Source organism: Oratosquilla oratoria, chromosome 13, assembly GCF_046742065.1.
Source record: "Oratosquilla oratoria isolate Oo_2021 chromosome 13, ASM4674206v1, whole genome shotgun sequence".
NCBI lineage: Eukaryota > Metazoa > Arthropoda > Malacostraca > Stomatopoda > Squillidae > Oratosquilla > Oratosquilla oratoria.
In genome coordinates, this window is record NC_134789.1 from 21,492,238 (window position 1) to 21,511,908 (window position 19,671).

Sequence of the window (19,671 nt, forward strand, 5' to 3'; positions counted from 1 at the left end):
CTGCGTCTTATACATCGTAGATAAAGTTTGAGACTTCCCATGGGCCTAGGCTAATCTTCTCTCTGACGCTCACTAATCCAGCTTACATTCAGTATTTTTAACTACCCTAAACACCATGCATCTTTATTTTATTGCTGGTATTATTGTATTATTACTGGTGCTTTAAAATGAATTCATAAAAATGAAAGCAATCTAATCTGAAATGCTGTGATTTACATTTATAAACATCAGCTGATTGGCGATCTGACTTACCGGTAATGCCATCTGTTGTCAAGGAATGATACTACGGTATGATCGTTGCCAGTGCTGCCAGATGTATGACCCAGTGCTATATGACCTACAACATTTTGATTTAATTAGCAAATTTGTACGACTTTTTAGTCCATATGCACGACATTTTCAATGAATTGATGATTTTCTAATGATTGTACAACATTTTGAAGCCTTATTGTACAACAATTGATTACAAAGAACAGTATCTGGCAATGCTGATCATTGCCAGTTCATGTAGTTGGAGGGCATATAGGTTAGACATCTTGGTATGACAAGTTCGTAATCACAGCAAAAATACAGCAACTACTGGCTTTATTTTTGTTGCCAATGTTTTGTTATTATTGTGATTGGTTGGCATACTAAAACTTGCTTAATTCTCACTATTGAGATGTCTTGTGTAAACTTATTGCTTGTTTGTACTGCCCAACTGCTTTTTATTATTATTATTATTATAATCATTTTTATTATAATTAATAATAATAATTTTTATTATAATTTATTTTTATCATAATTTATTAATCATTTTTATTATAATTTATAATATTATAATTATAATAATCATTTTATTATAATTGATAATTTATTTTAATAATTTTTTAAATTTTTAATAATTTATTTTTATTATAATTTATTAATCATTTTTATTATAATTTATAATCATTTTTATTATAATTTATAATATTATAATTATAATAATAATTTTATTATAATTAATAATAAATTTTATTATAATCATTATTATTATAATCATTTTTTGGTGGAAGGTAAGTTGAGAGTGGAGGATAGATGGAGAAAAAGGAAAGGGGCAAAAGGTAGGGAGGTGCTTATAGTAAACTCTTTAAATGAAAAGGAGAAGGAGTGGGAGGGAGTGAAGGATAGAGTAGAGCTAGGTGTGGAGGAGGAATGGGGATGGTTCAAGGAGGGAGTCACAAAGTGTGCAAGAATGGTGTGTGGAACAAGAAGGACAGGAGGAAATAGAAGGAAGGGTAGTGAATGGTGGGATGAGGAAACAAAGAAGGTTGTTGAAGAGAAGAAGCGTGCTTTCACAGTTTGGTTACAAAATAGGACGAGGGAGTCATATGAGAGGTACAAAGAAAAGAAAAGAGAAGTAAAGCAAAAGGTAAAGGAGGCAAAGAGGAGAGCAGATGTGAAATGGGGTAAGAGTATGACAGAAAATTTTGAAAGTAATAAAAAGATGTTTTGGAAAGAAATTAAGAGAGGAAGAGGAGGCGAATCAAATAGAGAAGAAAAGGTAGAAGGTGCAGATGGAGAGATAATAATGGAAGAGAAGGCAGTAAGGGAAAAATGGGTAGAATATTTTAGGGAGTTGCTAAATGTGAAGGAGGATAGGGAGGGAAAGATAGTTGCAGTGGGAAATGCTAAGAAAATGATAGTGATGAGTGAGGAAAATGGAGGAGAAATAAGGAAGGATGAAGTGAAGACAGTTGTTAACATGATGAAAGCAGCCAAGGCACCTGGTCTGGATGGATGCCATGCAGAATGTCAAAAAAAAGGAGGTACAGTGATGGTGGAGTGGCTGGTGAGGTTATTTAATGTTTGCTGGAGAGAGGGTAGAGTGCCGGAGGACTGGAGGAGTGCCTGTATAGTTCCACTTTACAAGGGAAAAGGGGACAAGTGTGAATGTAGTAGTTTCAGAGGGATTAGTTTGTTAAAGGTCAGATATCAACAGATATACCATTCGCTAAAAATCATCGTATTGCTCGAAAAAGTACTTTTTAAAAGCATACAAATATAGTTTTTACCTATTACAGAAGAATTTATTCAGAAAATTCACTTTTAATTACGCCTCGCATACCACTTTTCCGAAGTCTAGATATTCAGAATAACAATATTGTTTGTTTGGCAACTGTGACGTCACGAACGCGGAATTCCCCGAACCTTTCCCGAAGCGCACGGGCGGAATGTTTCGAATAGCAGACGACGCAATGAAGACAAAACTGTCTTTTGCCAAATTTGATAAGATGTAGATGGTGGAATTATATAGAATACTGTCAGTATGTTTTTTTATGTACATTAAACTGTAAATACAAAAAGTTATGGAAGTCTTGATATCTGACCTTTATAGGTCAGATATCAAGTCTTCCATAACTTTTTGTATTTACAGTTTAATGTACATAACAAAACATACTGACAGTATTCTATATAATTTCACCATCTACATCTTATCAAATTTGGCAAAAAACAGTTTTGTCTTCATTTCATTGCGTCATCTGCTATTCGAAACATTCCGCCCGTGCGCTTCGGGAAAGGTTCGGGGAATTCTGCGTTCGTGACGTCACACTTGCCAAACAAACAATATTGTTATTCTGAAAATCTAGACTTCGGAAAAGTGGTATGCGAGGCGCATTTAAAAGTGAATTTTCTGAATAAATTCTTCTGTAATAGGTAAAAACTTTATTTGTATGCTTTTAAAAAGTACTTTTTCGATGATTTTTGGTGAATGGTATATCTGTTGATATCTGACCTTTAAGGGTAGTTGGGAAGGCTTATGGGAGGATCTTGATTGAGAGGATTAGGAGAGGAAGAGAGGGAGTAATTGGTGAGGAACAGTGTGGATTTAGGACGGGTAGAGGTTGTGTAGATCAGATTTTTGTGGTAAGACAGATATGTGAGAAAGCTATAGGAAAGGGGAAGGATGTTTTTTTGGGCTTTTATGGATCTGGAAAAGGCTTAGGATAGGGTAGACAGAAAGGCACTGTGGGAGGTTATGCAGATATATGGGATAGGAGGAAATCTTTTAGGAGCTGTCAAGAGTTTTTATGAGAGTAGTAGAGCTTGTGTCAGGATTAGAAATGGAGAGAGTGAGTGGTTTGAGGTAAAGGTGGGACTTCGTCAAGGATGCGTTATGTCGCCCTGGCTGTTCAACTTATACATGGATGGGGTAGTGCAAGAGGTAAATGCAAGGGTAGTGGGTCAGGGATTGGAGATGGTTAAGAAAATGGAGAAAAGTGGGAGGTGAGCCTGCTGTTGTTTGCGGACGACACTGCGCTTGTGGCAGGATCGGAGGAGGTATTGAGGAAGTTAGTGACTGAGTTTGGGAGAGTATGTGATAGAAGAAAGCTAAAGATTTATGTGGGTAAAAGTAAGGTGATGCGATGTACAAGGGGTGAAAGTGGCAGTAGACTGGAAGTGAGCATAAAGGGAGAGCGACTGGAGGAAGTGGATAGTTTTAGATACTTGGGTGCAAATGTGGCAGGAAAAGGTGGAGTGGGGTGGAGGTAGAATGTAGATTGAGAGAAGCGAGTAAATGCCATGGTGGATTGAAGAGTGTAATGAGGAATAGACATTTGGGAATGGATGCTAAGAGGAGACTATATGAAAGAGTGATTGTGCCAACAGCACTGTATGGGGCAGAAACATGGAACATAAGAGAGGAAGAGAGAAGGAGTTTGAATGTGTTTGAGATGAGGTGTCTGAGAAGTATGAAAGGGGTTACTAGGCTAGATAGAGTGAGAAATGAGGAGGTAAGGAGGAGAACAGGGGTGGAAAGGGAGTTGGGAGATAGGGTTGATGAAAGAGTATTAGGATGGTTTGGACACATGGAAAGAATGAGTGAAGAAAGACTAGTAAAAGAGGTATGGAAGGCAGATGTGAAGGGAGTGAACATGAGGGGACGTCCTAGGATGAGGTGGATGGAAGGGGTGAAGGGGGCTTTTGGGAAGAGGGGAATGTCAGTTGAGGAAGGACGGGAGAGGACAGAAGACGGGTGAATAGAGAATGGTTGTATATGGATGATGTTGTGATGCATGAGGTGAAATGGGCAGGGGGATGGGGGATGAGGTAGTATGTGTGAGCAAAATTTGATGCAGCCCAAAGGGATTTCTCCCCGTCTTCTCCTTTTATGCCTGGGGGACAGAGAGGGGGGTCGTCGATTTAATGATGCGGCCTTGCTGTGGATGTGCTGTGTCGCCTGCTTCTGACCCAGGGCAATGGACAAGGTGCAGGGATGACCCGTCATCCAGGAGGTGCTAAGATAAGAGGGAGGGTGGAGGGGGTGTGGAGTGTATTTAGGAATGGAATGGGTGGGAATGATTTTATGCCTTTTCCTTTTTGGCTACCTCCCATGTAAGGGGGAAAAAGCCTTGGTATATGTATGTATGTATGTATTATTATAATCATTATTATTATTTTTATTATTATTATTATTATTATTATTTCCTGCTGTTGAGCTGTCCTGTGTATGCTTAGTGATGAAAAAAAAAATTAATTACAAGTTTATTTTTTTATTTATTTATTTTTTTTCTTTTTTTTTATGTGTCCAAATTTTTTCAGATATTAAATATTAAGTATATGAAAACAGGTGTAAGTACTTGATTCATCCCTCTACATATGCGTATCTACCTTATCCAAAGAGACATCAGACACAGTATAAAAATAAACAAGTAATTGACCTTTTTAGTCAGGATTCAGATGCTGCAACAAGTGTAGATACTGTATATGGGCCAATATGGCTACCTTACAAAATTTACTCTTAATATAATCTTCAAAGATTAAACACTCCAAACTTCCTTGTCATGAATGATTAAACGTACACATAAAATAGAATATACAATAAGGTATGCACAAATTAATCATGGTCTATGGGCCTGGAAAAAGCAAGAAGAGAGTGAAAGGATAGGAGCAAATGGAGCCTTCTATCATGGCCATCTCCTGGAGGGGGGGAAGTTCCTAGGAACAGGCATCAGACTCAGACATTGTAGATATAGTAGGCTCTGAACTTCTGACTCCATCAATCCAAGTCCTGTGGTACCTCCTGTTCCTCTTCAGGCTCCTCTATATCAGATGGGGAAATCTGGGGCCGGCCGCCGGGGCTGGGCGGTTCATCAATTGAGCCCTCAGAATATTCCGTTTCTGAATCATCCGACTCAAGCTGGAAAGTAGGGATATTGCTTGAAGCAGTAGAATCCCTGCTGGTTGATGGCTGTGGTTGTAGTAGTGGTGGATAAGTGGCGGAGCTGCATAAAACAAAATACAAAAAACGAAGATATTCATTTTTTTCCAAGTTTTTTTTTTATATAAAAAACATGTTTTATATAAAAAACACTTTTTTTTGTTGCATCTATATGTATGCTTATTGCTTGCATGTACTGCCAAATTCCTTTAATACAGCTATGTTTCTGCTTGTGTAATGTACAGCTAGACTGTTTTCAATAATATATGCTTACATACATACATATACCAAGGCTTTTTCCCCCTTACAAGGGAGGTAGCCAAAAAGGAAAAGGCATAAAATCTTGTATTCTTATTTATTGTAACATTATGTGCTTGAAATGTTTTTTAGTGTTTATGTGATTCCATTATTATTAGCTGACCAATGTAAAGTCAAGTAAAATGACAACTTGAATTTTATTTTTCCATATATTATTTTTTAAAAATGACGTAAGTTGAAATGACGTAAGTCGAGGTGTGCCTGTATATCCAAAGCCACTCTATTCTTCCAGCTATCCATTTCGTTCTTGGTCTTCTTAAGCTCACTCTATTCATATCTGTTTTCCACACTCTTGTTGCCAATCATTAACATGACTGGCTTCAGGAGCTGCAGAGTCCATTGTTGTTGTTGTTGTCGTTCCCTAGACTGTCTGTCCGAGCAGTCCCGTCTCCCCAAGGAATGCTACAGCCGAAACTGGGTTTTCCCACAAATCCTTTATAGAGTGTATGTTGTGTTGTTTGCGTGCATGATTGTGTATAATGCAGTCTTCCATTATGTGTTGTATGGTATGGGGTGATGTGTTACATCCTGGGCAGCTGTTCACAATGCAGTCATCCAGCCTCTTCTGGTAGCTTAGAAGTGCTGGGTGGTGGCCCCACCGCAGTCTGGCCAAGTGGACTCTGTCCTTTCGTGGGAGAGAGGATTCAGAAGGGTGGATATCAGGGGGTCTGGCATGCAGCAGTGTGTTGTCTTTCAGTGTGTTAATGGAGCGGTGAGTGATATGATTATGAATATGTTTCCGGAGGCTGGTATTTGGTGGTTGTGGAGGAAGAGAAGAGAGTATTTGTGCGTATTAAAGGTCTTTGGGTGTTGTTTTAATGTTTCTTTGTGTGTGTGGGCGTTCTGCTATGTAGTGTAGCGAGTGTGATGTGTTTGTGGTGGCTGCGGCAAGTGTTTGTGTGCCTCTCATGTCGAGGTGGTCCTTGACTTTGAGGACTTTTGTTTCATGGTGTAAATGGTCTGTAGGTGTTGTATTTGTGCAGCCTGTAATTGTTTTTAGGGCTTTGTTTTGTATGATTTGAAGGGTGTTGTGGTGTGTCTCATTGAGATTAGGAGCCCATGCAGGACTCGCATAATTCAACACTGAGCGTATGCATTGTTTGTATATTGTTATGTTAGTTTCTTTGTTTTGTCCAAATGTCGTTCCAGTGATTGACTTAAGTGCGTTAAGTCTAGGTGTGCATTTGTTTTTTATGTTTGTGATGTGTTGTTTGAAAGACATGGATGTATCGAATGTTACACCAAGAATTTTCGGTGTGTTTGTGTGTGGTATTAGAGTGTTGTTGATGTAGAGATGAGGTATGTATTTGTGTTCTATTGTCCAGTTGGTGAGAAGTGTTGCTGTAGATTTGGTTGGAGCTATTTTGAGTCTGTTTGTGATGAACCATGTGTTGAGTGTATCAAGGTATGGCTGGATTATTTCTGCAGCTTTGTCTGTGTTATGATGTGTGCATATGATTGTTATGTCGTCTGCGTAAGAAGAGATTTGTATTTCTGAGGTGTCTGGTGTGGGTAAGTCATGCATGTATAGATTAAATAGTGTGGGGGATAGAACTGAGCCCTGTGGTACTCCATTGTTATAGACCTTGGTTGTTACTGGTTGTGGAGTTGGAGTATATATATCTTTGTATCCCTTACATATAGTGTAAAAAGATTATTAGTATGATATTAAATAACTCCATGTAATACTGTACCATGTTTGTTTGAAAATTGATGGATAGAAATAGAAATATTTTAGAATAACAGGTAAGTGAAAAGTGTTACGAGAAGTAAGTATTTGCAGATGAATGCAAAGAGGTTATATGATGGAATGATTGCACCTATGGGTGAGATTTGGAATGTAAGGTAGGCAGAAAGTAGGAATTTAAATGTTTGAGAAGTATGCTGGGGGCTGTGAGGATGGATAGAGTGAGAAATGATGAGGTAAGGAGGAGAGCATGAGGTGGAAAGGGAGCTGACAGACAGAACTGATGAAAGAACCCTGGGATGGTTTGGACACATGGAAAGAATGAGTGAGGAAAGACTAGCAAAAATAGTATGAAAGGCAGAGGTGGATGGAGTGAACTTGAGGGGAAGACTGAGATGGATGGTTGGGGTGAAGTGGGCCTTGAGTGAAAGGGGAATGTCTGTTGAGTAGGGATGTTGAGAAGATAAGAGATAGGTGTGAATGGAGGATGATTGTGAATGTATGATAAATTGATGTGGCCCAAATGGATTTCTCATCTTCTCTATTTTTTCAAAAGGATGAGAAGATGGGAAGGGAGGGTCACAATGTAAATGTAGTGGAGGTGGACCTACTCTGCATGTGGTGTGTCTTGCAGCATTGCTTCTAACCTGGACAGTGGGCAAGGGGCAGGGATGATCTTTCATCCATGAGGAGCTAAGATAAAAGAAAAACAAATGGGTGAGGGTGGATGCATGCCTTGGTTGGCTACCTCCTTTAAAAGGGAGGAAGAAACTCAGGTGTATATATAGGTAAAAGACAAGTGTTTTTGGCGGATTTGTTGACTGAGTCAGGATGAGACCAACAATGTATCAAAGTGTATACATTAAAATTAAACAAGATAAAAAAAAACATAATAGGTCAGCAGTCTGTGAGTCTATAAAACTTAGGTGGAATTAAAGGATGTTAATGCAGTATCTCATTATTTATAGATTGGGTTGTAGTACTTTTATGTGTGACTGAAAAGTGAAAATGTAAAGGTTATGAAAGAAGAACAGAACAAAAAGTACTTTTGTCTCTTGTTCTTATCAGGGCTGTGGAGTCAGAGTCGGAAGCAATTACGGTGTCACTGGAGTCGGAGTCGGTAAAAATGTACTGACTCCAACTCCAGTTAAATTGACACTTTATAAGGCCTTCATTTAGTCTGTAGAGTTATGCAGTGCACACTCCTTATAAGTATATTATATATAAAAAGAAACATAATTTTATAAAATGTAATAAATCTCATCTTCTTATCTTAGAGGTCATTCTACTAAACCCCCAAAACGTCCTTGTGCAATGCTGGCTTTCAAATTTATACATAGACCGATAAACATCAAAAGTATTACTTGAATAAATTAGATAAACACCTCCATTTTACACCTGTTGACACACAGTCACAGGAGCTGTAATTTTCCTGTCAAGTTCCATATGCATCGTTTCCATCACTCCATCAGTTTGGTGGTTACTCCCACTGCTGTGTTGCCAAACAGTAGGATAATTATGATTTCAGCTGTAGACTAATGTGTAATAATACTATCTCTTCTCTCCTTTCCCCTTCTTTTTTTTTTCCTCTACACTTTTTAACATTGAATTATTGAAATATGGATATTTAAAGTTGAAAAAAAAAGTTTCATGTTTCAAGCATGTTCAGCTGTATCTTGTATTGTACTCATATCGATAAGATCGGTTACAGAACCAGAGTAACTATATTTGTAAAAAAAGATCTTACATTTTTTTATGATTAGGTTTGTATTTTTGTTTTTGAAATGGACTTATCACTTATTTGCAAAGATATATATTATGCCAAATGTCTTACATTGTGGAATCTTTTTTTTTTTTTACTGAATTTTCTTCAATATCCTTAATTTTTTTTTGTCTCTACTTCAGTTATAAAGTATTAATGAAGAGGTCAAACATAGGAAAGCCACACTATAACATATATCTTTATTCTTTGATATAAACCAGTTATAATGATAAAAGTCTACTCAAGATTGGAGCATATGTAGGCCATAATCAGTTAATTACACGAAGAGGAGTCAGAGTCGGTGGTGCCAAAAATGGAGGAGTTGGAGTCGGAGGTTTTGTGTTCTGACTCCACAGCCCTGGTTCTTATTCTTATTCCGTATGTGGGATTGTGGTTTTTCTCATTGGGAGATTCGTTTAGTTAGTTTTTATTAGTATAATTGTAGTTTTACAGAACAAATGTCCTTACAATTTATTTTCCTTTACAGATTACAAGTTCTTCAGTTCCTAACAGACCAGTTCCTCCAAACCTCAATCGTAAGAGAAGATCTCTTAAGTGAGGGCAAAATCAGGTATGATGACCATTGCCGTGTCTGCCACAAAACTGGTGACCTTTTGTGCTGCGATTCTTGTTCAGCTGTCTATCATTTAGACTGTGTCGACCCACCCCTGCAAGACATTCCTGCTGAATTGGATGACTGGACCTGTAATGTTTGTACAGCACATCAAGTGAGTTTTTTAAATAATGGCTTGGATACTGTATATAATATTTTAATGCTAATATTATTGAAAAGTAATACTGTTGTAACATATATTGTAGTTATACTGTTTAGGGGTGTGCCAATTCCATTTTTTGCTGATGTCGATGACAATGCCAATTACTATTTACCATTAGTTATCGATGCTGAGCCCTATTCATTCTTAGTTGCTGATGCTGATGCCAATTCCAGTTTATATAATTACAGTATATAAATTTTTGATATAAAGTAATTAAACCATGATTTTTATTTACTTTATGATCTATGTAGATTTGTACATGCCAGTCATTGAGCAGTTGGATGCTAATGATTGAATGAACTTAGTGAAGTGCTTATTGATTGACCACTGTATGATTATCAATGTATGATTGTATTTTATATGGGTTGAAAAAAGAGGTAAAAATTTATCTATTTCATAGATTCTGATGTAACTACTAACTTCAAGTAACTTGAATCATTTAATTCATGGTTTTAATAAAACACATATACAGAGTGTAAAATTTATTAATAAATTTCTTAATCCAAACAGAAAATTTTGAAAGTAATAAAAAGATGTTTTGGAAGGAAATTAAAAGAGAAAGAGGAGGCGAATCAAATATAGAAGAAAAGGTAAAAGGTGCAGATGGAGAGATGATAATGGAAGAGAAGGCAGTGAGAGGAAGGTGGGCAGAGTATTTTAGGGAGTTGCTAAATGTGAAGGAGGATAGGGAGGGAAAGGTAGTTGCAGTGGGAAGCACAAAGAAAATGACTGTGATGAGTGAGGAAAATGTGTGAGAAATAAAGAAAGATGAAGTGAAGGCAGCTGTTAACCCCTTCACTCCGGGCCAAAATCTTGTGGGCAGCATTAGCTGCCAGACGTGTGATGTTGCATCATAATACTCGCATTATAAAAAATAAAGTTACCGCTGTATTGCTCGTTCTCTTTCACCTGTGAATTTTTATAACCATAGAAAATATGATGAATCCAGTTTACAGAGTATGGGGGTCATGCAGGTACAACTACAATATATATAATCAAGACGCCGACATCGGCATCCTTGCATACCCACTTGCTCCTCATGACGCCTATGTAGGCGTCATCGTATCAAAGGTGTTAAGATGATATGAGCAGGTAAGGCACCTAGGTTAGATGGATGTCATGCAGAATGTCTGAAAAAAAAAAAGGATACAGTTATGGTGGACTGGCTGGTGAGGTTATTTAATGTTTGTTTAAGAGAGGGTTGAGTGCCAGATGACTGGAGGAGTGCTTTTATAGTTCCACTTTACTAGGGAAAAGGTGATAAATGTGAGTGTAGTAGTTTCAGAGGGATCAGCTTGTTAAGTGTTGTTGTTGTCGTTCCCTAGACTGTCTGTCCGAGCAGTCCCATCTCCCCTAGGAATGCCACAGCCGAAACTGGGTTTTCCCACAAATCCTTTATAGAGTGTATGTTGTGTTGTATGCGTGCATGATTGTGTATAATGCTTGTTAAGTGTAGTTGGGAAGGCTTATTGGAGGATCTTGATTGGGAGGATTAGAAGAGGAGCAGGGGGTTATTGGTGAAGCACAGTGTGGGTTTAGGATAGGGAGGGTTTGCGTAGATCAGACTTTTGTAGTAAGACAGATATGTGAGAAAGGTATAGGAAAAGGTAAGGATGTATTTTGGGTTTTTATGGATCTGGATAAGGCTTATGACAAGGTAGACTGGAAGGCACTGTGGGAGGTATTGTAGATATATGGGATAGGAGGAAAGCTTTTAAGAGCAGTCAAGAGTTTTTATGAAAGTAGTGTTGCCGTGGCTGCCAGGAGAAATGTTGGTTTGATTTTTGACAGCTTACAACATTCTTTTTGGGTAGCATGGTCATTCCTTGAGATGTAGAAGCCAAGTACAATGGTTGAGAAAAAGTGGCTTGCCGGGTCCTTTGCTTTATTGGTGATTTGTCCAGGCTGTGTCATGCTACAGACCTGATGACTGGGTCTTATAAAGGGGAACTTGGATGAGTTGCCAACAAAGAAATACATACAATAATTTAAATTACATGGAGCCAGTTTGGCCTGACTAGAGTTGAGCTAAGGCTCAAATACTTGCTAGAGTACATATATTTTGTCCTAACATGAATATAATACAATCTATGTCCAAGTGGACATATAAACATTAAAATGAATAATTTATTACTACAATGTCTGGTATCATGTGTTGGCTGTTGGAGTCGAAACAGCAATGTGGCTGGCTGGTAATCTGGAGATAATTGCTCCTTGACCCTGCCTGACCTGAGAGATAAGGTCTTGAGCGGGGTTAGTACCACTAACTCTTCATCTGTGTGCATGTGGATGCATTGGTGCTAGCTGTGCGTGCAACAGTAGTAGAGCATGTTTTAGGATAAGAAATGGAGATAGAGTAGTTTGAGGTAAAGATGGGACTTTCTCAGGGATGTGTTATGTTGCCCTGGCTGTTCAATTTATACATAGATGGGGTGGTGTGAAAGGTAAATGCAAGGGTGGGTCAGGGATTAGAGATGGTTAAAGAAAATGGAGAAAAATGGAAGATAATCCCATTGTTGTATGTTGATGACACTGTTCTTGTAGCAGGATCAGAGGAGAGATTAACCCCTTTGATAGAATGATACCCATGTAGGGATCATGAGGAGTGGGTGGATATATGAGGATACCGGTGTCGGCATAGTCTTGTTTATATTAATTTTGTAGTTGTAGCTGAGGGACCCCCAGATTCTGTGTACTGGCCTGATCATATTTTCTGTGGTTATTAACATTCAGAATGAAAGAGAATGAGTAATACAGTTGTAACTTTATACCTTATAACACGAGTATTGTGATGCATCATCATATATCAGGCAGCTAATGCTGCCCATGAGAATTTGACTCGTATTAAAGAGGTTAAGGAAGGTAAAGATAAATGTGGGTAAAAGTAAGGTGATGAGATGTACAAGGGGAGAGGATAGCAGCAAATTGGAAGTGAGTATTAACCACTTCACTCCGGGCCAAAATCTCGCGGGCAGCATTAGATGCTAGACGTACAATGTTGCGAAATATACTCGCATCATAAAAAATAGTCAACGCTTATATCGATCGTCCTCTCTTTCACCCGTGAATTTTGATAACCATAGAAAATGTGATGAAGCCAGTTTAGAGAGTATGTCGGTTACGCAGGGACAACTACAATAAATATAATCAAGACGCCGATATGGCAGCCTCGCGTATCCACTTGCTCCCCATGCCGCCTACGTAGGCAGCACCGCATGGAAGGGGTTAAAGGAGAGAGACTGGAGGATGTGGATAGCTTTAGATACTGGGGGGGGGGCAAATGTGGCTGGAAAGGGAGTAGTGGAGGTAGAATGTAGATTGAGAGAAGCAAGTAAATGTCTTGGGAGATTAAAAAGTGTAATGAGAAATAGACATTTGGAAATGGATGCTAAGAGGAGATTGTATTTACCTAGTTGTATTATACAGGAAGGGAGCTATGCTAGTGGTGACCCGTCTTTGTATCTTTCAGCATCAAGTTTTTTCTTAAAATCTTGAATAGTATTTGCACACACTGTTTCTTTATCTAAGTTATTCCAGGTATCCAGCACTCTGTGTGGGAAGCTATTCTTTTTCCGATCTCTTCTATGGTTATCCTTTTTGAGTTTCGTTTCATGACCTCTTGTTTTTCCATTGTCATTTTCTAGTAAGTCATTAAGGATTTCCATTCCTTTCATGATTCTAAATATAGTAGATCACCTCTTTCTCTTCTCTGCTCTAGTGTTGGTAGTTCCAATTTCAATAATCTTTGTTCATATGTTAATTTGGAAAGAGCTGGTGCCAACTTTGTCATTGCTCTCTTATACCATAGTGTCGCTCCGTATTCCAGTTTTGGTCTAATCAATGTAACTAATATTTTTTTTAATCATTTCTCCATCCAAATAATCAAATGCCACTTTCATTTACCTTAATAGGTTGAAGGTTTCTCCGACTATTTTGTTTATATGTTTATCTGGTGTCATGTCTTTGCTGATTATTACTCCAAGGTCCCTTTCCGAGTGTTTTTTTTTTTTTTTTTTTTTTTCTCACCAATTTTATAATTTTTTTGAAATTCTGTTTTTATGTTTTCCAAACTTTATTATGCTACACTTCTTGATATTGAAGTTCACTTCCCACTTTTGAGTCTATTTCCAGATTTTATCCAGGTCTGATTGCAATGAATCACAGTCCTCCTCTGTTTTTACCCTCTTCAATATTTTTGTGTCATCTGCGAAGAAATTCATATAACATTCAACTCCTTCATCCATGTAATTTATGTATATGGCAAGCATGATTGGAGCCGGCACCGACCCTTGTGACCACTTATCATTTCTTCCCATTTCGAGTATTTGTCTCTAATTACTACCCTCTTCCATTCATTCTAATAGTTTACCTGTGATGCCACCAATTGATTCCAATTTTCTTATTAATTTCTTGTGTGGTACTTTGTCAAATGCCTTTTGTAGGTCCAGATAGGCACTGTCTGCCCATCCATCCCTCTCTTGTATTATATCTATTAGTCTCGAGTAGAAGCAGATCAGGTTTGTTGTACATGATCTTCCTTGTCTAAATCCAAATTGGTTTAGGTTTAGTATAGATTTTTCTTCCAGGTGTTTAACCCATCTACTTTTGATCACTTTCTCACATATTTTAGCAACTGTGGTTGCTAGGGAGACTGGTCTGTAGTTAGTTGTATTTTCTTTGTTTCCTCCTTTATATATTGGTACAATGTTTGCATTTTTCCAGTCTTGTGGTACCTTTCCTTCTTTGAGCAAGCATTTGATTACAGTGTGTATTTTATCTGTTAATTCTTCTATGCATTCCTTCAGTATCCAATTTGCAATTCCATCTGGACCATGCGAATTTCTGACATCAAGGTTTTTTATTTGGTCACTAATTTCCTTCTTTGTCACAGTCATTTCCTTCATTGGGGGGATTTCTGTGTCTCTATTCCCTCACAGTTAGGTGTGTTCTCAATTGTGAATACCGATTTGAAGTGGTTGCTCATAACTTCTGCCATTTCCTGTTCTTCTGTATATTCATGACTTCCTAGGCACCGCTTTTCTATTTCTTGCTTGTTTTTTAGTTTACCGTTCACATGTCTGTAAAATAGTTTCGGTTGTTCCTTGCATTTTTCTATTATTTCCTTTTCATAGTTTCTCTTTTCTTCTCTGTGTATTTGGACACATGGAAAGAATGAGTGAAGAAAGACTAGTAAAAGAGGTATGGAAGGCAGATGTGGAGGGAGTGAACATGAGGGGACGTCTCCTAGGATGAGGTGGGTGGATGGGGTGAAGGGGGCTTTGGGGAAGAGGGGAATGTCTGTTGAGGAAGGACGGGAGAGGACAGAAGACGGGTGAATGGAGAATGGTTGTATATGGATGATGTTATGATTGCATGAGGTGGAATGGGCAGGGGGATGGGGGATGAGGTAGTATGTATGAGCAAAATTTGATGCAGCCCAAAGGGATTTCTCCCCGTCCTCTCCTTTTATGCAATGGGGGGACGGAGAGGGGGGGGTCGCCGATTTAATGAAGCGGCCTTACTGTAGATGTGCTGTGTCTTGCGACACTGCTTCTGACCCAGGGCAGTGGACAAGGTGCAGAGATGACCCGTCATCCAGGAGGTGCTCAGATAAGAGGGAGGGTGGAGGGTTGTGGAGTGTATTTAGGGATGGAATGGGTGGAAATGATTTTATGCCTTTCCCTTTTTGGCTACCTCTCTTGTAAGGGGAAAAAAGCCTTGGTATATGTATGTATACATGTATTTTTACATAATCGTCCTCCGTCTGGGGTATTGGCTGCATGTTATTGTGGCAAAGTGGCATGCAGTTGATACTTTAGGGTCTATATGGGGCGCCCCTACGGACCAGAGCCACACATCATTTTGGCTGTGATAGAGGAAAACTCTGTTCATAGAGAAATTATGACACTTTTATACTACGACTGTCCCTCTGTTATGCTGTCCCCCAACTCCTTGTTACTGTCCTGTACAATTTCTCTGAATATTCATTTCCTTTTTTGCCTACCTTCCCTGTGGTGGGGGAAAAGAATACTGCCACCAAGTAATTCCACTTGGATCGTAAGAGGCGAAAAGAAAGGGATGGGGATTAGGACTAGGCATCCTTCTCCTTGTAGCCCCACGGGGGACATTCCTAAAAGAAAAAGCAAAGGTATAAGAGGGTCTGGGAGTTTTCGGACCAGCACCCTAAGGTTTTGGTCTTTTAATGTGTGTGGATGTGGTACAGATGAGAGTAAAAGGGAAGAGATTGGTAGTTTGTTTGTGAGAAGAAAGATGGATGTGTTGGCTTTGAGTGAAACTAAGCTGAAAGGGAAGGGCGAGTGTAAGTTTGGGAGTGTAAGTGGGAGGTTATCAGGAGTGAAGAGAGGGCGAGGGAGGGAAGGGGTGGCTATACTAGTAAGTGAAGGGATAGGTAAACCTGTAGTGGAGTGGAAGGAGGTTTCCTCAAGGATAATGTGGATGAAGGTGAAACTGGGAAAGGAGATGTGGGTTTTCTTAAGTGCATATTGGCCTGGCAGTGAGAAGAGTGTAGAAGAAAGGGAGGCTTTTTGGATAGATTTAAATGAGTGCATAGAGGAAGTAGGGAGAAATATCAATGTAATAGTACTGGGAGACCTTAATGCTAGGGTAGGAAATGATCCAATTGATGGAGTGGTTGGGAAATGTGGAGTTCCAGGAAAGAATCGTAGTGGAGAGTTGATGGTAGAAATGTGTCCAGAAAGAGAGTTGATGATAGTAAATACAGTGTTTCAGAAGAAAGACAAGCATAAGTACACATGGGAGAGGGTGGTAGATAGAGCACTAATGGACTATGTAGTGGTAAATAGGATCATGATGGGAAGAGTTAAGGATGTACATGTGCTAAGGGGAGAGGGTGGGGGAATATCAGATCATTTTTTGGTGGAAGGTAAGCTGAGAGTGGAGGATAGATGGAGAAAGAGGAAAGGGACTAAAGGTAGGGAGGTGCTTAGAGTGAACTCTTTAAATGAAAATGAAAAGGAGAAGGAGTACAAGAAGAAGCTGAAGGAGGAGTGGGAGGGAGTGAAGGATAGAGGTGTGGAGAAGGAATGGGGATGGTTCAAGGAGGGGAGTCACAAAGTGTGCAAAGATGGTGTGTGGAACAAGAAGGACAGGAGGAAATAGAAGGAAGGGTAGTGAATGGTGGGCTAAGGAAACAAGGTTGTAGAAGAGAAGAAGTGTGCTTACACAGATTGGTTACAAAATAGGACGAGGGAGTCATATGAGAGGTACAAAGAAAAGAAAAGAGAAGTAAAGCAAAAGGTAAAGGAGGCAAAGAGGAGAGCAGATGTGAAATGGGGTAAGAGTATGAAAGAAAATTTTGAAAGTAATAAAAAGATGTTTTGGAAAGAAGTTAAGAGAGGAAGAGGAGGCGAATCAAGTAGAGAAGAAAAGGTAAAAGGTGCAGATGAAGAGATCATAATGGAAGAGAAGGCAGTAAGAGCAAGATGGGCAGAATATTTTAGGGAGTTGCTAAATGTGAAGGAGGATAGGGAGGGAAAGATAGCTGCAGTGGGAAATGCTAAGAAAATGTGTGTGATGAGTGAGGAAAATGGAGGAGAAATAAGGAAAGATGAAGTGAAGACAGTTGTTAAGATGAAAGCAGGAAAGGCACCTGGTCTGGATGGATGCCATGCAGAATGTCTAAAAAAAAAGGAGGTACAGTGATGGTGGAGTGGCTGGTGAGGTTATTTAATGTTTGCTGGAGAGAGGGTAGAGTGCCGGAGGACTGGAGGAGTGCCTGTATAGTTCCACTTTACAAGGGAAAAGGAGACAAGTGTGAATGTAGTAGTTTCAGAGGGATTAGCTTGTTAAGTGTAGTTGGGAAGGCTTATGGGAGGATCTTGATTGAGAGGATTAGGAGAGGAAGAGAGGGAGTAATTGGTGAGGAACAGTGTGGATTTAGGACGGGTAGAGGTTGTGTATATCAGATTTTTGTGGTAAGACAGATATGTGAGAAAGCTATAGGAAAGGGGAAGGATGTTTTTTGGGCCTTTATGGATCTGGAAAAGGTAAAAATAACAGTAAGTACGATTACAAGTTATTTGGTAATTCGTTAACAAAAGTGGATAGTGAAAAAGATCTCGGCGTAATTATCAGTAACGACCTCAAATCATCCAAGCAGTGTATTTCAGCCTCTGAGAAAGCAAATAAGATTCTGGGACTGATTGCGCGATCTTTTGATTTCAAAAGTCCATCACTCATTAACAAGCTATATAAATCGTTAGTTCGTCCACATTTGGAATATGCTGTTTCTGTATGGTCACCGAATCTCATTAAAGACATTGACAGACTGGAAAAAGTACAACGGAGAGCCACAAAACTGATTCCAAATATCAAAAATAAATCATACGAAAATCGACTAAAACACATGAATCTGTTTTCCCTAAAAAAGCGTAGACTCAGAGGTGACTTGATACAGGTCTTTAAGATTTTAAAGGGAATTGACAACATCAAAAGTGACAAAATTTTCACATTGAATGAGAATCAGACAAGAAACAATGGTCTCAAACTGTCCGGAAATAGATTAAATTTGGAAGTAGGTAGAAACAACTTTGCCAACCGTGTAGTAAATGAATGGAATAAACTTCCTGCACAGGTAGTGCAATGTAGTTCAGTTCGAAGCTTTAAGAATCAGTTAGATAAATACCTAAGTAAGATGCTGTAATGATTATAATTTATCTTATATTATTTGTTTTATGTTTTTATCATTGTCATTTTCATTTATTATTAGTTATATGTCATTTATTATTATTTACTATTTTATTTTTTTATTTATTATTTAACTATACCTATTTATTTATTTATTTATGTATTTTATTTGTTATTTACATTATTATAGTTTTTATTTATTGTTTTATTAATATGTTTTTTTTTTTCGCATCCGACCTAGATATGGATCAAAAGGTCTCCTGTCGGCATGCTCCGCCTTTATAATCCTTTGTAAATCCTTTATGACAGGGTAGACAGAAGGGCACTGTGGGAGGTTTTGCGGATATACAGGATAGGAGGAAAGCTTCTAGGAGCTGTCAAGAGTTTTTACAAGAGTAGTAGAGCTTGTGTCAGGATTAGAAATGGAGAGAGTGAATGGTTCGAGGTAAAGGTGGGACTTCGTCAAGGATGCGCTATGTCGCCCTGGCTGTTCAACTTATACATGGATGGGGTTGTGCAAGAGGTAAATGCAAGGGTAGTGGGTCAAGGATTGGAGATGGTTAAAGAAAATGGAGAAAAGTGGGAGGTGAGCAAGCTGTTGTTTGCGGATGACACTGCGCTTGTGGCAGGATCGGAGGAGGGACTGAGGAAGTTAGTGACAGAGTTTGGGAGAGTATGTGATAGAAGAAAGCTAAAGATAAATGTGGGTAAAAGTAAGGTGATGAGATGTACAAGGGGTGAAAGTGGCAGTAGTCTGGATGTGAGCATTAAGGGAGAGCGACTGGAGGAAGTGGATAGTTTTAGATACTTGGGTGCAAATGTGGCAGGAAAAGGTGGAGTGGAGGTGGAGGTAGAATGTAGATTGAGAGAAGCGAGTAAATACCTTGGTGGATTAAAAAGTGTAATGAGGAATAGACATTTGGGAATGGATGCTATGAAGGCGTGATTGTGCCAACAGCACTGTATGGGGCAGAAACATGGAACATAAGAGAGGAAGAGAGAAGGAGAGAGGAGTGTTTTGAGTTTTGATGGGGGTTACTAGGCTAGATAGAGTGAGAAATGAGATGAGGGGGAGAACAGGGGTGGAAAGGGGGTTGGGAGATAGGGTTGATGAAAGAGTATTAGGATGGTTTGGACACATGGAAAGAATGAGTGAAGAAAGACTAGTAAAAGAGGTATGGAAGGCAGATGTGGAGGGAGTGAACATGAGGGGACGTCCTAGGATGAGGTGGATAGATGGGGTGAAGGGGGCTTTTGGGAAGAGGGGAATGTCTGT

The 19,671-nt window shown here is 39.0% G+C and overlaps 1 protein-coding gene across 3 annotated transcripts in view; it reads left to right on the forward strand.

Annotated features, from left to right (window-relative positions):
• Nucleotides 1-19,671, forward strand: part of LOC143032340 (nucleosome-remodeling factor subunit NURF301-like) — a 311,934-nt gene that overhangs the window by 13,337 nt on the left and 278,926 nt on the right. For all 3 annotated transcript variants that reach the window (XM_076196918.1, XM_076196919.1, XM_076196920.1), the window contains exon 2: nucleotides 9,440-9,680. In XM_076196918.1, the coding sequence (XP_076053033.1) occupies nucleotides 9,440-9,680 (241 nt within the window). The remainder of the gene's footprint in view (nucleotides 1-9,439; nucleotides 9,681-19,671) is intronic.